The sequence below is a fragment of the Caretta caretta genome, chromosome 5 (genome assembly GCF_965140235.1).
Source record: "Caretta caretta isolate rCarCar2 chromosome 5, rCarCar1.hap1, whole genome shotgun sequence".
NCBI lineage: Eukaryota > Metazoa > Chordata > Testudines > Cheloniidae > Caretta > Caretta caretta.
The window spans coordinates 99,414,325-99,433,362 of record NC_134210.1 but is presented as its reverse complement, the minus strand read 5'-3'; the positions used below and the strand labels follow the sequence as shown (position 1 = coordinate 99,433,362).

At 39.8% G+C, this 19,038-nt stretch overlaps 1 protein-coding gene across 4 annotated transcripts in view; it reads right to left on the bottom strand.

The window, feature by feature from the left end:
• Nucleotides 1–19,038, bottom strand: part of CEMIP2 (cell migration inducing hyaluronidase 2) — a 66,565-nt gene that overhangs the window by 21,205 nt on the left and 26,322 nt on the right. For 3 of the 4 annotated variants that reach the window (XM_048850525.2, XM_048850526.2, XM_048850527.2), the window contains exons 4-10: nt 17,433–17,994; nt 13,471–13,640; nt 9,841–10,029; nt 5,724–5,893; nt 1,953–2,162; nt 1,305–1,510; nt 606–675 (exon numbers count right to left, since the gene is read on the bottom strand). In XM_048850525.2, the coding sequence (XP_048706482.1) occupies nt 606–675; nt 1,305–1,510; nt 1,953–2,162; nt 5,724–5,893; nt 9,841–10,029; nt 13,471–13,640; nt 17,433–17,994 (1,577 nt within the window). The remainder of the gene's footprint in view (nt 1–605; nt 676–1,304; nt 1,511–1,952; nt 2,163–5,723; nt 5,894–9,840; nt 10,030–13,470; nt 13,641–17,432; nt 17,995–19,038) is intronic. The other variant, XM_048850528.2, reaches the window with a different exon arrangement.

The window sequence follows — 19,038 nt, the reverse complement described above, 5'->3', positions numbered from 1 at the left end:
CTGTACCCTACAGTTTGCCATTGGGGGAGAAGAGAATAGTTTTAAGTCACCAAAACCCTGCTCGCGTTCTATATCTGGTCATAGAAGGGTCTCATCATTCTAGGATTTGTGTTCTGCTTGTCATTTTAGGTATCAGTGTAGAGAAACAACAGACTAACCGCAGAGCCAAGACAATTAACATATCTTAGTCCACTGTAAGAAAAACACAGTACAGCTATTTTGGATTCCACTAAATATGACCAAATTTTAAGTCCTGAACAGTAGCCATACAGTACGCTAACAATATAAACTACAGAAAATATTGAAGCCTTAATATTAGCATGGATGTATTCACAAGATCCCTTATTCACAAATGATTCACTATACACACAGTCATAAATATAAGGATTAAGAATTCAGAAAAAGGAGAATTATCTTCTGTTCTCTTCAGAACAAAATGCCCATTTAGAAAGACAGCTTGCATGTAAAATGCCATTGTACTTCTAAACATAAAAAGACAGATATCTACATGTGAAACTTTGAAATGCCTACCTTTTTAATAGTGTATGCCTTAGTTATCTGAAATATGAATATAGTGTGTGTCAAAGAATGTCTATGTGCCTCACCTGTGAGCCTGCTGCTGCATTATTGATAAGATGATTGTTGGGATGAGCAATCCAGAATGTTGATACAGCCCTGCAATATATTATTCAGAAACGATAAATAATTCAGAAGCTATAACTGGTAAAATCCCTACAGAAAACTTTGCATTCAGATCTAGCAAATTAGCGAGTGCTAATTTGACATACAAAGCAAGTCTGTCATGAGATTCAAGTAAGAAATCATGAAGAAAGTCATATTTTCCTAAAGAAAACTGTCTGTTTTCTTTCACAAGTCCTCCTGCAAGCTCTTGTGGTTAAAATACTACATGCAATGATAAACCATTTTGATAGTAAGTGGTGTAATCGTATTTGACTTTTATAGAAGAAATCTGATACCTTAATTCATAAATTAAGCATTAAAATGGGGGTTTCATAGCATCTAGTGCCTTTGCATAAAAATAAGGAAATAGCCTGAAGAGAGGTCTGCTGAATCAGGTACCATATCAAGTAGTTACTGTATTTCAACACAGTTGTTCATATATTCTATTTGTGTTGTTCAGATTGTTAATGCTTTTTTCTAAATGCCAATGTTGTATTCCAGCTGTCCACCTTTGGTAGCCTACATAAAAAAAAAAATCTTGCCTATTTGTAGAGCAACAAGAGATTTTCAAAAATTTAATTATGGCAACTAATTCGATTTTCTTTTCTTAGCCAGATACTCACATGCAGTCTGTGGCTGGCACTGGAACATAATTTCCATACACTTTATCCTTAATGGCCATACACATGGTGCTATTCCTGTCTGTGGGAAGAAGAGTGCCTGGTCTGGTGACTAGTCCAAGGTTGTGGAACAGAATATTCCTCTGTTCAATGCCATCCTCTATGAAGAAACAGTGGCCTAGTGTGTCATAACCAATGGTGTCCTTTATCTGCAGAAATACAAGTTCATTATGTCATTAGCAATGTCAAATAAATCTCAAAAAGAAAAGGAGTACTTGTGGCACAGACTAACACGGCTGTTACTCTGAAATAAATCTCAATGAATGCTAAGTGCCGTTTAGTTTTACTATCTTGGCATAACTGCAAAATGACGTTTCAATATCAGCCATAATGGCCAAGTTAAATGTCAAGTTTTATTTATTTGTTTATTTGTTCAGAGACTTTTTCTGAAGATGTTGGCTAACTGCAAGGCTCTAAATATTCAATTAGAAAGATCAAGAGTGGTCACAAAAGTCATTGTTTACACATGGTAATTATGTATTAATATTTTAGTCATGTTCTGCACATTTAAACTGAAAAATGGAATAAAGTATTTTCACACCGACTGTGCTTTGTAACATTTACTTTCAAACAATTTGAAATGGCACCTACCAACAAGCCATTAGTTGCATGAATTGTCACACATCTGGAGAAACAATGATGAATGGAAAGGCCTTCCAGATAAGTCCTGAAGCTATAACCTCCTTTCTCATCCACATCCCCACAGCGGTGGAAATGAACAGGGTAACTTCCTATCAGTTGCTGTCCCATTTGCCTCAATTCCACATGGGAGAGATGAACAGATGTGAAATTCTTCAAAATCTGGAGTGTGTAACAAGAATATCTAACTGAATAATCAATTACCCTTTTAAATTGGTAAAAGTTTAAATTTAAAGCCATCGTGAACGGATTTCCTCCAGGCACGGACAAGTACAGCGGAATATTACAAGAATCAGTCTGGAGAATCTTCAGGTTTTGCTTTCTATCCAGATCTATAAATCAGTGACCTTCATAAACAAGAGACATGCACATAAGCTAAATGTGCAGGTTACCAAAACTAAAAGTTTCATCAGGAATTTTATTGCTACAGCAAGTCAGTTTTAAATGGCTCTTACTGGAATTCTCACAAATTAAACATTCTATAAAGACAGCCAAATGGTATTCAAACAAGAAAGAATTTTTCTCCTTATATACACAAAAGTTGTATTGATTTAACTAAATTGGTTTAGAAATTTGATTTAATTAAACATGTGCAATCGTATGGACACTCAAACTGGTTAACTAATTTAAGCATCTACACAAGGGGATTGCACAGTTTAGAAACGGAATTAATTTGGTGCAACTTTCTTGTGCACACAAGGCCTCACAGAGACAATAAAATCCAGTTACTAATCTGATCCTTAAAAATGAATCTTCTGTGATTACTATAAGCAACAGGCAAAACCTGAACTCTTACTATAAGGGACTTAGCAAAACCAAAAGACTTCTAGACCTGTATTTTATTATAACATTCCTTGAAGCAAATACTCTAGTTTAAATTTCCAGTAGGCTTTTGTTATAACTGCACTTTCGATTACTCAGATTCCCAAACAATTCTCCATTTGAATAAAACCCTCAATAATCATTCCCTTTAACACCACAAGTGAGGACTGTAAAAGGTGTGAGAATCCTTTCAGCATCAAAATGACACACTAAACTAAAACAAAATCCAGCTATATCAGCTCACGTGTGGCCAACCCTCACAAAAGGAAGTCACTGTGTAAGGCTTTGTGTACAGCACCGGCACTTTTGTCAGTAAAACTTTTGTTGGTTAGGGGTGTGAAAAAATACACACCCTTGACTGCCATAAGTTTCACCGACAAAAGCATCGGCGTGGACAGTGCTATGTCAGCGGGAGATACTCTTTTGCCAACATAGCTACTGCCACTCATTGTGGGTGGGAGAGCACTCTCCTGTCAGCATAGAGCTGCTACGCAGGAGACCTTACAGCAGCTCAGCTACAGTGGTACAGCTGTGCCACGGTAAGATCTGGAGTGTAGACATAGCTTGAGCCTGCAGTTTTAGATACAAGAGGTGGGTTGCTCTTTTGCTACATGACGATGGGCAATTCCCTCAGAACTATGGATTTTCACATTAAATTGCATAATTGGCTAGTACACAGCTAAGTATTGTACATCAAAGTTGTTAAGGTTATGGAATTGCACAAAACAATGGGGCAACTGCAAATATTTCTTCTTCCTTCAGTCTTAAAAAAGCAAACTAAACGCAAATGTTTAGTTATGTGAAGTTAAGTTTGCAAATCTGACAAATCAAGAACTAAGCTGAACTAAGTTCTCATTGTAATATTAACTTACCCACATTGCACATTTGAGGGCTTGTGAATTAGACTGTCAAATATAAATACCTTAACACACAATTACATGTTGTAGGCAAGTTAAAGAAGCAGTGTTTGACCATTTCAACTTTTTAGCTGCTGAGCTTAGATTTACCACCTCGTCTCTCTAATAGCTTTATTGAAGAAACAAGGTTTTGAGCCACAGAGAGGCATTTAGGACCAGTGTAATGCTGAGGGCTGACGGAAATTGGCCTTGCTGCATTTGCTCCCAATTAACACCAGCTGAGGATCTGGCCCTTAAATGTTTAAACACACACAGTAATGAAACATTAAAGCTACAAATTAAGGCCTGATTCAGATGTACAGTACAACACTTATACCGCTCTTTCCATGAAAAGGGGTCTTATCAGCCTGTAGTTTCTACTAAAAAGAAAAGGAGTACTTGTGGCACCTTAGTAGCTCACGAAAGCTTATGCTCAAATAAATTGGTTAGTCTCTAAGGTGCCACAAGTACTCCTTTTCTTTTTGCGAATACAGACTAACACGGCTGTTACTCTGAAACCTGTAGTTTCTACTGGGTCCAGACATTTTAACTAATTGTAATAGCCTATTTTACCCAAATTTAGTACAAAATGGACAAAAGCTGAAAAATGCTCAGTGGTAGATGTTTATAAACAAATGCTAATGTAAATTAAGCAACATCTGCCCAACTATTCAGAACAGACTCACAAGAACAATTTAACAACTCTGTTCCATCTTCATGCATCTGAGGGGCCCACTCAGTTTGAGTTATTGCAGCAGTCAAAGACGGGCTTTGTAATGCTCACAACTTGTCAACATCTTTCTCCACTGCATTATCTTAGTCACAATAGGAAACTTAAAACCCAATTTATTCCCCTCCCACAAAACAAAGGCTGCAGTACAAGAGAGACTGTAGATTTTTCCCACCATTATTTCCAGCATTATGAAACTAAAATCTATACCCAACACTTAAAAAAGGAGACTAAGCCTGTGACAAAAAACAGTGAAACCAAAGCAATTTGCATTTAAAAGGATGAAGCCTCAAACATTTCTAACATCTACTGGGAACCACCATAACACTTCAAATCACTCCTTGCATCTATTCCCATTGGAATAAATATGGCAAGTTTTATCTTTAACCGAGCTTCCCAAACTATGGGACTCAACCCGAAATGGGGTTGAGGTGATCCCTAGTGTGGGGAGGACACCATTCTGTTCTGCACTGTGTGACCTCACATGTATGGTGTGTGTGAGGTCACGGTGCATGGAGGACACCATTTTGCTGTGCAGAAGAGCCATTTTGCTCTCACATGCAGTGTATGCCAAGTCATGCTGTGCAGTGGAGATTATTTTGTTCTTCAAACTGGCGTCCTCCATGCTGTCTGGGGTCCTGGGAGGAAATTAATTAAAATGTGGTCATACCAGCAAAACTTTTGGGAACGGCTGCTTTAACCATTAGTTTCTGTACTACTGCTTTCCATCTCAGCCTTAATCTTCCTTTAACATATAGCCATGCAAGATATAAGAAGTGGTAACACTAATGATACTTCTATATCCCTTTATTTTAATAAGTGAGACTCTTGGTTTTGGGTGCTCAACAGGAGATGCCATAAAAGGGCCCAAATTTTCAGATGGTATGTGCTCAGCACTTTCTGAAAATCAAGCTCCATTACAGTGACTCAGGTTGGGTACCCAAAATCAGTCGCTTTTGAAGATCTTGCCCTTTGTATACCAAATCATCAGTAAGTTGAACAATACACAATATAAACATAAGCAACAGGCTTCTAACAACATTATACACATTAACATTTCCTTGTCCTTGATTCTTCAGTCTAATTCTTGGCAAATTAATTCCAGTTTTAGGAAAGCTGAGAAGAAATATGGATAGACAGAACCGCTCAGTGAGAATTTAGTGAATATCAGGTTAGAAGATATTGAAACAAACTCGCCCCCCCAAATTTAGAATTAATACTTTTGCTCAGAAGCCATCCTCAAGCTAAGGAAGCTACTTAAAAAGTTTTTCAAACCTTGATGTGTCCACCAAATGTATCATAATTGAAGTATTGACACTGATTGCCAGCATAGCAGGACTTTTCTGTCTCTCCCTTGATTAGGATATTCCTAGTGAGAACTCCAACCTCTGCCCTCATGTCCACTCCATCAATGACATCTCCCATATGAAGGAACTGGGGATTTTCTGTTCAAAAAGTCAGTTCAAGAAAAGAAAAATAGGGTAGATGACCAACTTAACTTCTCATCCATTAAAACTTGTTAGCTTACATAACATTCTCACTTAAGCAACTAGAAGATTGGGTAGGCAACATCGTATTCTAAAACCTCTTGGAATACTGGATACCTGAATCCCAATGTTCTGATTGGTTAACAAACACTTCTCATCGGAGATGAAGAGTCCACTAGAGCAGACAAAATACACATCACTGGCAGGTGATAAACATCAAGCAACAAATATTTGTTGCCATGGGGTTCTGTACAGAAGGAAACACTCTCTCCACAAGGCAGAGGGCTGCTGAATAGGAGACTGGGCACCAGGAACAGCACCAGTTTTCCTATAGCCAGGTTTTTAGATTGTAGTCAATTTAATGATTCATAAGCACCCAACAGTGCACTGAGAGGACTATTAGGGACTAGTACCCTCCCCATAAGGGAAAGGAGGGGGGTCCTGAAGAGAATGAGTGTTGAAGCTCTCCCATGAGACTGAAAAGAGGGTGGCAGTAACCTTCCTTTAATCAGGAAATAGAAGTGGAGAAATGGAAAAGATTAAGGATGTTTACATTATTAAAAACACCAAAAAACAGTAGGATTTCAAAGGAGAGGTTGCTTAAAAACAAACAAACAAAAACAAAAACACAATTGGCTAATCTTTCCCACACAGAATAATCAGAAAACCTGGAAGTGTGTGATAACTGATAAGTAAATTCAAACACCTTTTCAAGATCTATGGCCTGGATCCCGCAAAGACATGTGTACATGCTTAGTCTTGCTTGCTGTGGGTAGTCCCACTGACTGCAATGGGACTCCTCACAGTGTATAAAGCAAGCCTACTTGTAGAACAGTGCAGGAGCAGTGCCTAATTCAGTAAAACTTTAAACAGTCATTAAAAAAAACTACTGAATGACAATTCCCAGACTCATTGCTTCATTTTTTTTTAAACTAATTTGGCTCCTTCCTAAATGGGAGAAACATTGCCATAACAGTTAAAAATCCTAATTAAAAAGGCCTTTAAAAAACAACAACAAAAAAAAAAACCAAGAACAAAAACTTTCATTTATTTTGGCCCTCACACACAAATTCTTCTGAAATATTAACCTTCATTCATCTATATAATGTGAAGTATTATCCCAGTAAGCCTTAAACTATAAATGGGCACTTCTTTTGTTTTTCCATTTATCTCTCTATTGATAGGCAACTTCTTCCCTTAATACAAAACTGACATCTCTGTCACAGCTGGCTCTGACTGCTACAGAAAGAGTCCAGCTGAAAAGTTTCAATAGGAGTACTTCTCATACTATGCCTGATGTTATGTAAAACTGACCAGAACGGGTATATTTTCCTTGAAGCTGGCAATCTTTGCTCATTCTCTTCCCCACCCCTCAAAAAAGAATGATGGAGAGGAGGAAGGAAAGAAAACCGAGGCATTCTTCAAAAAATACTTTCCCCTAACTTCTGTATCCTACAAGTGTTACATGGGCTATCAAAATTTAAGAAAGGGGAATACTAAAATCTTCCTTGTGGTGGCAAACTCAACTACCAAATTGCTTCATTTTTGCACATTTGTACAAGATACAAATACCAGTGAGAAGAGAAATAGTGAGAAGAGGCCGATTCAAGGCATACTGTAACCATACTCCCCCCTCCCCTCCTAACCCCCGTCCAACCAAACTGAGGAGAGAATTTGGCTTGACAAGTTTGCATGACAAAACAAATCAAAAACATGCCTTGGGGCATAATAAAATTTCCCTTTACTGTCTGCTTTACTTGGTTTCAAACTACTGTACTATGAGAAAAAAGCACTTAAGTTAATGCTGAAAAGTAGTAAGATCAGCAAATTCACCTCTCTTATGAAAGTGCTAACTATTTACAAAAAAATTTAAAGCTCCAAATTACTCTTCCTTTCAGAAGGTGTGCACATTGTACTTGACTTCCTAGTATAAGCCCTGTAAAAATGTTACTGACAAGCTCTAGAAGAGCAACTCTAGAGTGAATCATACATGGACTAAAAGGTACGTTTTCCAAGGTGAAGGATTTATAAATATTAAGTTTAGAAGGTGACTGAAATACAACATGATTTAATATAGTTATTTACTGACTGTATCCCAAATTTTGGAGTTACAGAATAACTTCAAAGTGGAAAATAGGGGGCGGGGGAAGATAGTCAAGGAATACATTTTGGATGACGTGAAAAACACATGGTGATTCAGTAAGGCGAGGAGTTACAAAAATTCTGACCCAGGTGGCAAGACAATACACTTTTTCCACCAACACTGGGAAGACATTTTCAGAACAAGAAAGGATATTGGATCCAGAACAAATAGGAAGACAGACCTGTTTAGGAGGGGCACAGTTTGGTTGTACTTCTTCCATACATGAGAGCAAGTGAGGAGCAGCATTCCACAGATGCTGGAGACTAGGACTCGGAGGCTAGAGAATTAAGTTCTTATAGTCAAGATGAGAAGATATGATTGCAACAGTACATGTTTCACCAGAGGCACTGAGGCAGTAAGAAAAAGAGTTGCAGTCAAAGGACAAAGAGGTAAGTTCAGGAAGTAAGGATGATATTACGATTACATGCAGTGGGAACAAAAAAGAGTTCTGAGTCTGAAAGAGAAAAACAGGGGAGATAAGAGTTGTGTGTGAAGGTGCTCATATTGTTCAAGGCGAAGTCATAAATCTGAGAGGCCAACAGGACAGACAGAGGTATCCCTAGAAGGTGTCAAATTATATGGTGAGTTGATCAATGTTAAAAGTGATTGCGAAGGGTAAAGCCATGAGATGAAGGGGATGAAAGCTCAAGATTGGAGACTTGCAGGCCCCTCCACAGAGGAAAAGTTTTGGCTTGAAGGAGGAGCAAAGAAGTATAAGAAAACCAGAGACACCCATACAGCTAAGGATGCAGTCTCAGAGAATGGAGTGGGCTGCAGAGGCAATGGGGGGAGGGCAACATTCCCCTACCCCAATTTTTGCCAGAGTTTGCTGGCCCTGCTTGGTCACATTTTGCAGCCGGGCCCCAGCTTTGTATGGCAACAGCTATAGCTGGCAAACAGGGAGCTGTACTTTTGCTGTGGGGAGAAGCAGCAAACAGCTGGGAACTGCAGGGAAGGGCTGCTGAGAGTAAGAGAGAGGGACAGGTAGGCAGGGGCGTGATACAAGCTGTTGGAAGGGCCCTTTAAATTGTGCCCCCCCCCCCCCCCCCATCAGCAGGCACCAGTCATCTCTGCACTGCGGTGAAGTCAAACAGAAGAGAGTCATAGGCAGCAAAAAATGAAATGGTCAACTACATGTAGGCAAGACACTTCTGTGTTTTGCCCAGAAGAAAGACAGTTTGCAACCAGTCAGAGATATGACAGTCATTTGCATAAACAAACATTTTGCTGAAAAAGAAAAAAGAAAAAAAAAGATTTACAAAGAGAAAATCAGGGTCAAAGGAAGGGTTTTTGTTTGTTTTTTAAAGACAGTAAGGATATATCATGGCACATTTAAAAGAGCTAATAAAGGCATTAGAAGCAAAGGAATTGAAAAAAATCACAATTCAGGGAGTGAAGGTGGGGAGATCGAACCAAATGAGAAAGAAGGAAGGTGAGAAGTTATTTTTAGGACCAGATTGTTTCTGAAGTGTCCACTGAGAAAAGTAAAGCGAAGGAACGAAAAAGGAAAAGAGGCAAAAGGCAGTGTTTGTGGGTGTGAAGTTAACATGGTCACAGATCAGGACAACTGTATACTAAAAGAATGAAATCCATTCCTTGCATATAGCTGGAGAAAGTCTGGGAGGGGAGGGAAAGATGGATGAGAGGGCTGAGCCCGTCACTCGCAAGAGTTTACCGTTCCTAGTATAAGAGGTCATTTCCCTAATTTGTACATATTACACAGTCACATTGTACGTACCTTACATTTTCATCAGTCTCCTACCTTTGACTTTGACCTGATATCTGCTACACTCTGGACAGGGAAGGAGAGTGAATTCCTCTGCTTGGTACATTGAATAGTCGGTGCTTGCAACTACGATCTGGTCTTCAGGCTCCCACTTACTAACATCTTCCAACAGATCTAGTATCACTCCATCTATAGCCTCTACCTGGAAACCTGAACGTGGGACACCTAAAAAGGAAAAATGATGCATCCAGCAATATATAAAGCTATAACTTCAAATGTCATCTACTTTACAAATACTTAGTTATAATAAGGAACTCTGATATTTAACTAACATTTTCCAAAATGTAAGAAACTTTCTAGTATGGTACTGCCTTGAAAAGGGAGCATGTAAAATAGCATCAAGGGCTTCATGTTTGGTGAGTCCGATTCAGATGCAATGATCTCATTTTACCAGTAGAAATGGAAAGTTTTTGTGCCTTTCAGCCTATGTATACAACCTGGGATCGGAGAACAAAGCTGTGTACTTTCCTTATGCACCACCACCACAAGAAAGAAAGACTTGGCAAGCCAAGTGACACTTGTGCAACTACACGCCCTTCACTGGGTTTCCACAGATGCAGCGACAAATTAATTCTGTTGATACATGTGCAGGAATAGCAGGGCCAGCTCCAGCTTTTTTGCCGCACCAAGAGGTGAAGGAAAAACAAAAACAAAACCCAAGCCTGGTTGAGCTGTCGCCAAAGTGCCACCAAAGAGGAAGAGAGGGACTGCAGGGCCAGCTGCCGAATTGCAGCCAAAGACCCGGACGTGCAGCCCCGATGACGGATGGTGTGCCGCCCCTTTCTATTGGCCGCCGCAGGCACCTGCTTCCTTCGCTGGTGCCTGGAGCCAGCCCTGAGGAATAGAATACAGCTCTATCTCACTTAGCAGTACAGAGCCAGGATGGCTAACAAATAAAAAAGCCAAACATACTTGTCACTCAAGTGGGTAGATACAACTCAGTATACATATTCAACAGATGGTGCCATTTTTCCATAGTCACTTTTCAGAGAGATTTTTTTTGAAAAATTAAGAACCAACATTTTGGTCATTATGAAAGCAAACTGTTAATTCCCTTCTCACACCTTGCCCATCACCCACAAGAGTCTAATCTCAAAACGAATAGAAGATACACAGTAGTCCTCTCAGTGAGGGAAAACTTCATAAAAAAACTAATTTTTATATGTAGATCTTCTTAGACTGAAAAAATGTGAAACTCCTTCACTTTAAAAGTGATAAGTGAATTCAGTTGTTCCCAATCATATGATGCTAGAAACTAAATTTCTAGAAGCTGCCAGGAAAGTGAACTGCCTGTCAGAGAGGTGGTGTTTAAAAGAAGTAAGCAGCACTCTGAAAGAGTGTGGTGAAGTGGGAGTTTAGTGACCCCCAAAATATGACATGACAAGGAGAGTCTGGAATTCTGTAACTTCTTGGGACAATTTAAGAGAAACTATTCTTAGGAAATTAACAGTTGCATATATTTACAGAACTGGAGTAGGGAGGATCCCAGAGGAATGCAAACTCAGACAATAACTGGGATTTCAAGAAGATCACAGAACATTCAAAATACAAGGGATGAACAAAGAACAAAATCTTATTGGGAGATAAACCTTTCACAGCATACATCCTGGATAATCAGCTGAAGAACAGCATCGTAACACTAACATGACCAGTTAGGGTATCTCTGACCTTGAAAAACAACTAATCCCCCAACCATATCTATGTCATAAGTCTGGTAGACCATATCTGCATGGGTATCTCTTCGGTCTGATAATTAGTCCAAGAATATTATACATAGTCTTATACATATCCTTTTTAAAGACCAAAGACCAAACTGCAAACAGAAGAATGTGATTGTACTGAGCCACTGATTAAGAGGAGAGTTTTGTTAATCTGAAATTCCATCACAGCTCCAGTATGGAGACTTAGCACTGAAAGTGGCAGTGTAGACACAGCCTAAAAACTTGTCGCTCAGGGGATGTCTTTTCATACCCCTGAACGACTAAAGGCTTAGCTCTGAAAAGCGCCACTACAGACAGTGCTTTATTGCCGGGAGTCTACCACCCCCTCATTCCAGGTGGTTATTTTTTATTGCGAGAGAGCTCTCCCCCAGTGATAAAGTGTGATCACACTGTCCATTTCACAGCGCTGCTGCAGGCGTGATGTAACATGGGCAATTTCGACATATCCAGAGATATTCCTTGGCTTTTTGGTGAACACAAAGGCCTTTACTACCCATGACAAAGATGTTACATCAAGGCAGAGCCATACATTTAATGGGGATCCTACAATGCCCTCACAAAGTACAAGGGGACTTGGGGATATTTATAGGTCACAGGCCTTGGTGCAGATTTTCCTGATCAAAACTAGGCTGCAAGCAGTCACCAGACTCAGTGGCCTGCATCTATTTTGTTTTTTTAAAAGAAATAATGATAAGATTGAGCTTTAGCATCATAAAAGATGAAAATGAACTCCTAGTACGGATAACATTTATTGCCAAGGAATTTGACCTCAGAAGCAATTTCCTTTTTCTAATCAGGACCAAGGCCATGGAGCTAAGAATAAGAAAAGCAGTTAAGGATTCAACACCACCAGAAATATTCTTGTGTGTTCAGATACTGCTTACTACCAGACCAACAGGCTGTCAGAAGTATGCATGTCAGCATAATCCAACTAATCAGAGACGTTTTTGTGAAAAATAAAAAATCAGCCATGCTTAAGAGTTCTCCAAACATCACAAGCAACAGCAATTAACATAATATTCTAACAGGACTAAAGATAAGAAACCCAAAAGGCAAACATGGAAAAAGATATACAAAACCCACAAGCCTGTCAGATCTCCAGCCTGCAGTAGGTGATTTTATATTTTAGTATTTCTCCAGCACGCTTGTATAATTAAGTTTTTAAATTTAAGTATTAAGGCAGGGGTGGCCAACCTGCACCTGAGAAGGAGCCAGAATTTACCAATGTATATTGCCAAAGAGCCACAGTAATACATCAGCAGCCCCTCATGAGCTCCCTGCCCTCCCTCCCAGCACCTCCCACCACCGGCAGCCCCACCGATCAGCACCTCCCAATCATTTGTTTTGTGGCATGCAGGAGGCTGGGGGGGGGGGGGGGGGGGGGAGGATTGAGGGGATGGCCAGCTCAGGGGAGGGGGCGGGAAGGGGTGGAGTGGGGGCAGGGCCTGTGGCAGAGCCAGGGGTTGAGCAGTGAGCACCCCCCAGCACATTGGAAAGTTGGCACCTGTAGCTCCAGCCCCGGAATCAGTGCCTATACAAGGAGCCACATATTAACTTCTGGTCATATTAACACAGGTTGGCCAGCCCTGCATTAAGGATACAGTTCCCTGGTTCCTCTGGATGCTGTGTTGGATGCCCACAGCACTGCAGCAGATAAGGAGATTTACATTTTAAAGTTTTCATTTTTGATACCTTCCCCTCTATTTGGATTTCATCCAAAAGTTAGGCAACATTAAAGGTAAACAGACAAAAACCCCACTGCAGTAATTAGGAAGTTAACTTGCATTAATAAACTGTTCTAGAAAATGATCCATGCAAATTGTTTTTTGAAACATTTTGCCTATGAAGATTTTAGGGGAAAAAAACACAACACAAACTTTCCTACCTTCATTCCATTCACTGAAAGTTCTCACAGCAAACTTCTGACCATCAACTGTGAAAAATTCTCTTTGAGCAAGAGCTTTTCCCCCAGTGCTATGATTTTCATAGTCTCTCACAGACTCATTATAGGAGGAATTTCCACCACCTATAACACCGACTAAAGCCCAGGCTTGCCTGCAAAAAATGAAGTAAATGTTTAAACACAAAATCCCCTTAAATTAAATCCTTTGCAAATAGACACCGTATACAACATTTATTCTTTTGCCTCTTTTCCAAAACTCTGTAAAATAGAATTCCAAAATGCAGTAGAAGAATGGGAACTCCTCATGCAAGAGATAATTGTTGAAAATTGTTCTCATAAGCAGGCTGGAAAATGCTCACCACTCATTTTCCACCCTCCTCCCCTTCTCTCTCTTTTAAAAAAAAAAAAAAAAAATCCAGACTTCAGGAAATATTGTTAATACTTTGTCCAGTGACCAAAGTATTTTACAAACCACAAGATCATGTGGCAAGTGTTATTTTGTGCATAAAACAAAGTACAGAGAGATTCAGACCTTGTTTACACTAAAGAAGACTTGCTAAAATGTTTCCAACTATGGTAGTGCTAAGGGTAGAGTAGGTACTGACAAACCTGCTCTAACCAGCCTGGAGACCTGACTATAGTGCCAAATCCACTGTTGGAACTGAACTTTCCGTAGTAACAGTGGGAAGTTTTTAGCTAAATGTATGTGTGTATATATTTTTACATACATACACACACACACACACAGAGTACATACACTTTGTACTGCTATAGACACCCCCTGAATGACTTGCCCAAGACCCCATAGTGAGTCAGACAGGAGACTTGAAACAGAAGCCCAGACTTCCATCCTCTACTTCATTCACCACTTTCACTACATATCTTCTCATATAACATGCTTTCCTTCATCGTTAACCCCTGCCTATCTTCATGTGTTCTGCCCTTTAAATCAGAGCTGGGTTTTGACTTAATATAATTTATAAGCACAGCATCTTGAGATTCCTCTTTCTTACTACACCCCTATGTACTCCAATCACACAGCCACCTGAATCAAACTTTCCAGTAATTTTCTTAAAGAGCATTGCAAGGTATTGAAATTGGATTAGGTTGTACAAAGCAAACCTATTCAAATATATAAATAACATTTTTAGTAAACATTCACTGTTCCATACTATGTTTATTACTTGCATAGTCAGCACTCTCAATCATCGGTTTGAGACAAAAATCCTATTGTAGCTCTGAGACTCAAATCAAGCATGGTCATATCACTAAGTGTACAACCCTTATTCCTAGGACTATTGATTAGGTGATTAAATCTAAATCTGATAAAAAATAAATATCCTATTATACCGAATAGAATCTGTGCCACCCAGTCAGCTTGCTGGATGGCCAGTCATTCACCAATTAAAGGCAGAACTTAAAACCTTCAGCCAAGACACTAGTTTATTCATAAGCATATAAAACAAAGTCTAAACAGGTATTTTGACAGGTCAAATTCCATAACTGCTGTATTCTAGTCTAATCACAATGATAATCGGGGGGAGGGGGAAAAAAGGGGGAGGAATAGCTCTGCGGTTTGAGCATTGGCCTGCTAAACCCAGGGTTGTGAGTTCAATCCTTGAGGGGGCCATTTAGGGATCTGGGGCAAAAACTGGGGATTGATCCTGCTTTGAGCAGGGGGTTGGACTAGATGACCTCCTGAGGTCCCTTCCAACCCTGATATTCTATGATTCTATGCAAGAATGTTACACTGAACATGTCTTTCTATAGCCTCACTATCCATGAAGTCAAAATAAGCATTTGACAGAAAGAACATTCAAAAAAAGATACTGTCAGACTGAAGATCTCTTATTTTGGGTGGGAGGGAAGTCATCTTACCTTTGCATTTTTATTTTATTTTAAACTGACATGAGACGTGAGTGACTATTACTTGTGAGTCACTGTCTCTGTCTTCTGCTGCTGGGACAATGGGAAACAGAATTCTGTTAAGAAGAAGGGAGTCTCAGCCTACCAGTGAAAGCAGCCAGGAATCAAGAAGGGGAGGAATGGGGAAAAAAACCTCCTGCTCCCTCCCGACAGGAGGTAGGGAATTTCTCAATTTCAGATGAACAAATGCCGATACAAATGAGAAGGTACAACCCTACCAACTCCCGTACACCCACCCCAGGAGGTCACGGGGTAGTTCTGGGGACCTTGAATCCGAGGTGTCCCCCTCCAATCACTTCATGCTCACAGGAAGAGATTTAGGATCCAATGTGGCTGTCTACACAAGGGCACATCAGAACCAACCTTTGACCGAGTCTTTACTGTATCCAGGGGACCAGTGCATATTATGGTATGCTCTACTGCCCCCATATTTGCTGTTCCTATAAAAACTTCTGAGGCTAGAATCCAGACTTAGGAAAGCCTAAGTCCCAGGTGACTAGATCCTTCTCTGATGGCTCAGAGGACTCTTTCTTGCAGGAAAGCCCTTTAAAAGGCACTCAAGTCACAAGGATATTTCTAGGACAATAAACACGAAATGGTATTTTGTCAAGGCAAAAAGCTGGAACCCTGACATTTTTCCTGTACTGCTGAAGCAGAGGGAGCAGAATAGCCTAAGTCTGAATATGGGGAGGTGATGGTGGGAGGGGGCACGAAGACACAAAACCAAAGACATACTATTGGACTTATTATTAGAATATTATAGTTATAATATTTATCTAACAAATCCCAATGTAAGCTGAAGATTGGGTTCCACTCAAGCTAGAGGAAAAAGAGGAACTAAGACACAGTTGGAGACTGAGATTTTATATCCTTGGCTTTCAAATGCACACTCACTTAATAGGCTACAACACACTTTCAAATGGGTTCTACCACCAGGTGGGAGGGAATGGGATTCTGATCTGTTGCGGCCACATTATGAAGGGGAAGTTGAGATGCCTCGCAGATGCAGTGTCAGAATATTGGTTTCTTATTAATTGCCAGAGAAAAGTGCTGACAACAGAAGAATGCAGCAGCTGTCTGTATCACTTTTTACTCTCTCTTTTCTGTGGGGCTGGGAGGAAGTTAAGTTGGTTTGGTCTGGTCTGGTCTGATTAGGGCCCTTTTTCTGCATGTGGTTTCTAATCGGTCACTTCTTACCCCAGAGGTGTCAGTAACATGCATCAGATGTCAACACCTGCTTTTGATTTGTATACTTAAAAGAAAGACAAGTTCTGAAAATAAACACTAGTCATACCATTATATTAGAAGTTATGAAGATTGGTGCACTAGAGTAAGTGTTAAAATCCACTATATATACACAGCTATCAGTGTTATAATAAGCACTTACAGGCCTTTACACTGTTAAATAATGTACTAATTAATCCTCTTCAATACTTCTGTAAGGGATTATCCATAAATAAGACATTTATTTGCATACCGTACCAGTGTGAAGAGCTTTGGCGGACAGACCTTGGACGAACAGTGTTAGATTGTGAAAAAAATAGCATAGATTCATAGATTCATAGATATTTAGGCCAGAAGGGACCATTATGATCATCTAGTCTGACCTCCTGCACAATGCAGGCCACAGAATTTCACCCACCACTCCTAAAAAAGACCTCACATCTATATCTGTGCTATTGAAGTCCTCAAATTGTAGTTTGAAGACCTCAAGGAGCAGAGAATCCTCCAGCAAGTGACCCGTGCCCCATGCTACAGAGGAAGGCGAAAAACCTCCAGGGCCTTCCAATCTGCCCTGGAGGAAAATTCCTTCCCGACCCCAAATATGGCGATCAGCTAAACCCTGAGCATATGGGCAAGATTCATCAGCCAGATACTACAGAAAATTCTTTCCCGGGTAACTTGGATCTTACCCCATCTAAAAATACTTTCTTAAGGTTTCACAAATCCCTGTTCACAGGATATATTCTACATCTAGAGGCACTAAGTGGATTTGAAGTGAAAACAAAATTATTTACCTGTAACTCAATCCTTTGACAAGCTTACTTCCCAGAAGATTTTGAATAGTCAATCTGGTTTCGTCCAGGAGATTTTTAGCAGCTGAATCTCCCACGGCAATAGCAACAATGCGGCCAAGATCCTGACCTTTTAAAAAATCCTGAAGTCTCCTGCTTTCATTTTGATATTCATGGGTATCAAACTTATCAACAACCAAAACTTGTGCTGTGTCCTGGTCAATCACTCTCACATTTAGCCCCCGGGAAAAATTCCTTTCAAAAGCATAAGAACCAGAGGCCAGCCCTGAGGAATACATAGACTTTGACAGCAAAGTCCATGATAACTTATGAGTCCCATGCAATTCCAGTGTTCCATCAGAGCCAACACCAATAAACTTTTTGCCAAATGTTGGCACATCATCACCTTCATCAGATTTGCCATACAAGATTATAGTTGCTTTGGATTTATAGCGACAGTTCTGTGCTCCAATATGAAGCGCTCCACCATCCTTTATCAGGATAAACCGAGTTCTCAAAGTGATATTTCTGGATCCATCTTTATCATCACCGAAGACAAGCAATCCTATAGGAAATAATTTCAGTATTAAGCTATGTTTTAAAGAAACAGATTTTGCTTAAAAAAAAAAGTGCAAGCCAAACATTGCAATAAAAAAACCTAAATGTTAGGGGAAGTTAAATAATTTTGGTTTCTAAATGGATCGAGGAAAGAAAAATGGGTTTTACAGGCAGTCATACGTTAAAATCTATCTGGAACAGAACTGTAACTTCTAGTATATCAACATTTTGAAAAGCTGGCTTATAGTTTCATTAAATATGATAATTGCTAATCTGTTCTGCCAATTTGTTTTCTCAACATCTGAACAAACAATGCATCAATACTGATTCCGCCAATCAGATAGAAAGTTACTGTCCAAGTCCTGCTTTACAAGGCTCCTAGAGTCTCTTGCAGGTGTCCCACTGAAGAGCCAGGGGCATTTGTTCATCAGTTTATATATTTGAGACTTGACACAAAAGCAGGAAGCGCAGTAAAAGCTGAGGAGCTAGTGATTGATAAAGCTGCAATACCACTGGACCAATAATGACTTGAACATCAAGACAACCAGACAGATATGGGACATGGAATGATCTAACAAAATTGTTTAAATTTAGACAGACCTACCAATGCCTACAGTATGATAGGAAAGAAAGAAGAATTAACTAATTCCCAAGAATTAGAATCATCACTCCATTTTTCTTGACTTCAAAGATATATGGGAGTCCTGGGTCCCATTTTGCGATCTACTCATAAATCATTCAACCCTATACAGGCACATTGCCTGCTGTGGGCAGCTTGCATGTAGTGTACGTGTGACAATCAGGGTCCAGACATCCGAGAAGAGAAGATTTAAACCCCAGCAATGAGCAGTTAAACCAACTGACTGCATACTATATTATTGTACTATAAAAAACACATCAGGTAAGGTCTTTTATGAAAGCTTGTAATGTATATAGGCTATGGTTATGAATTTACATATTTGTGTATGTAGAAAACTGTGCTCAGTCTGTGGTGCACTTCAGCTACCTCTCAGCAGGGCAGCGAGTAGTCACATGGGGAGGGGCATCTCCC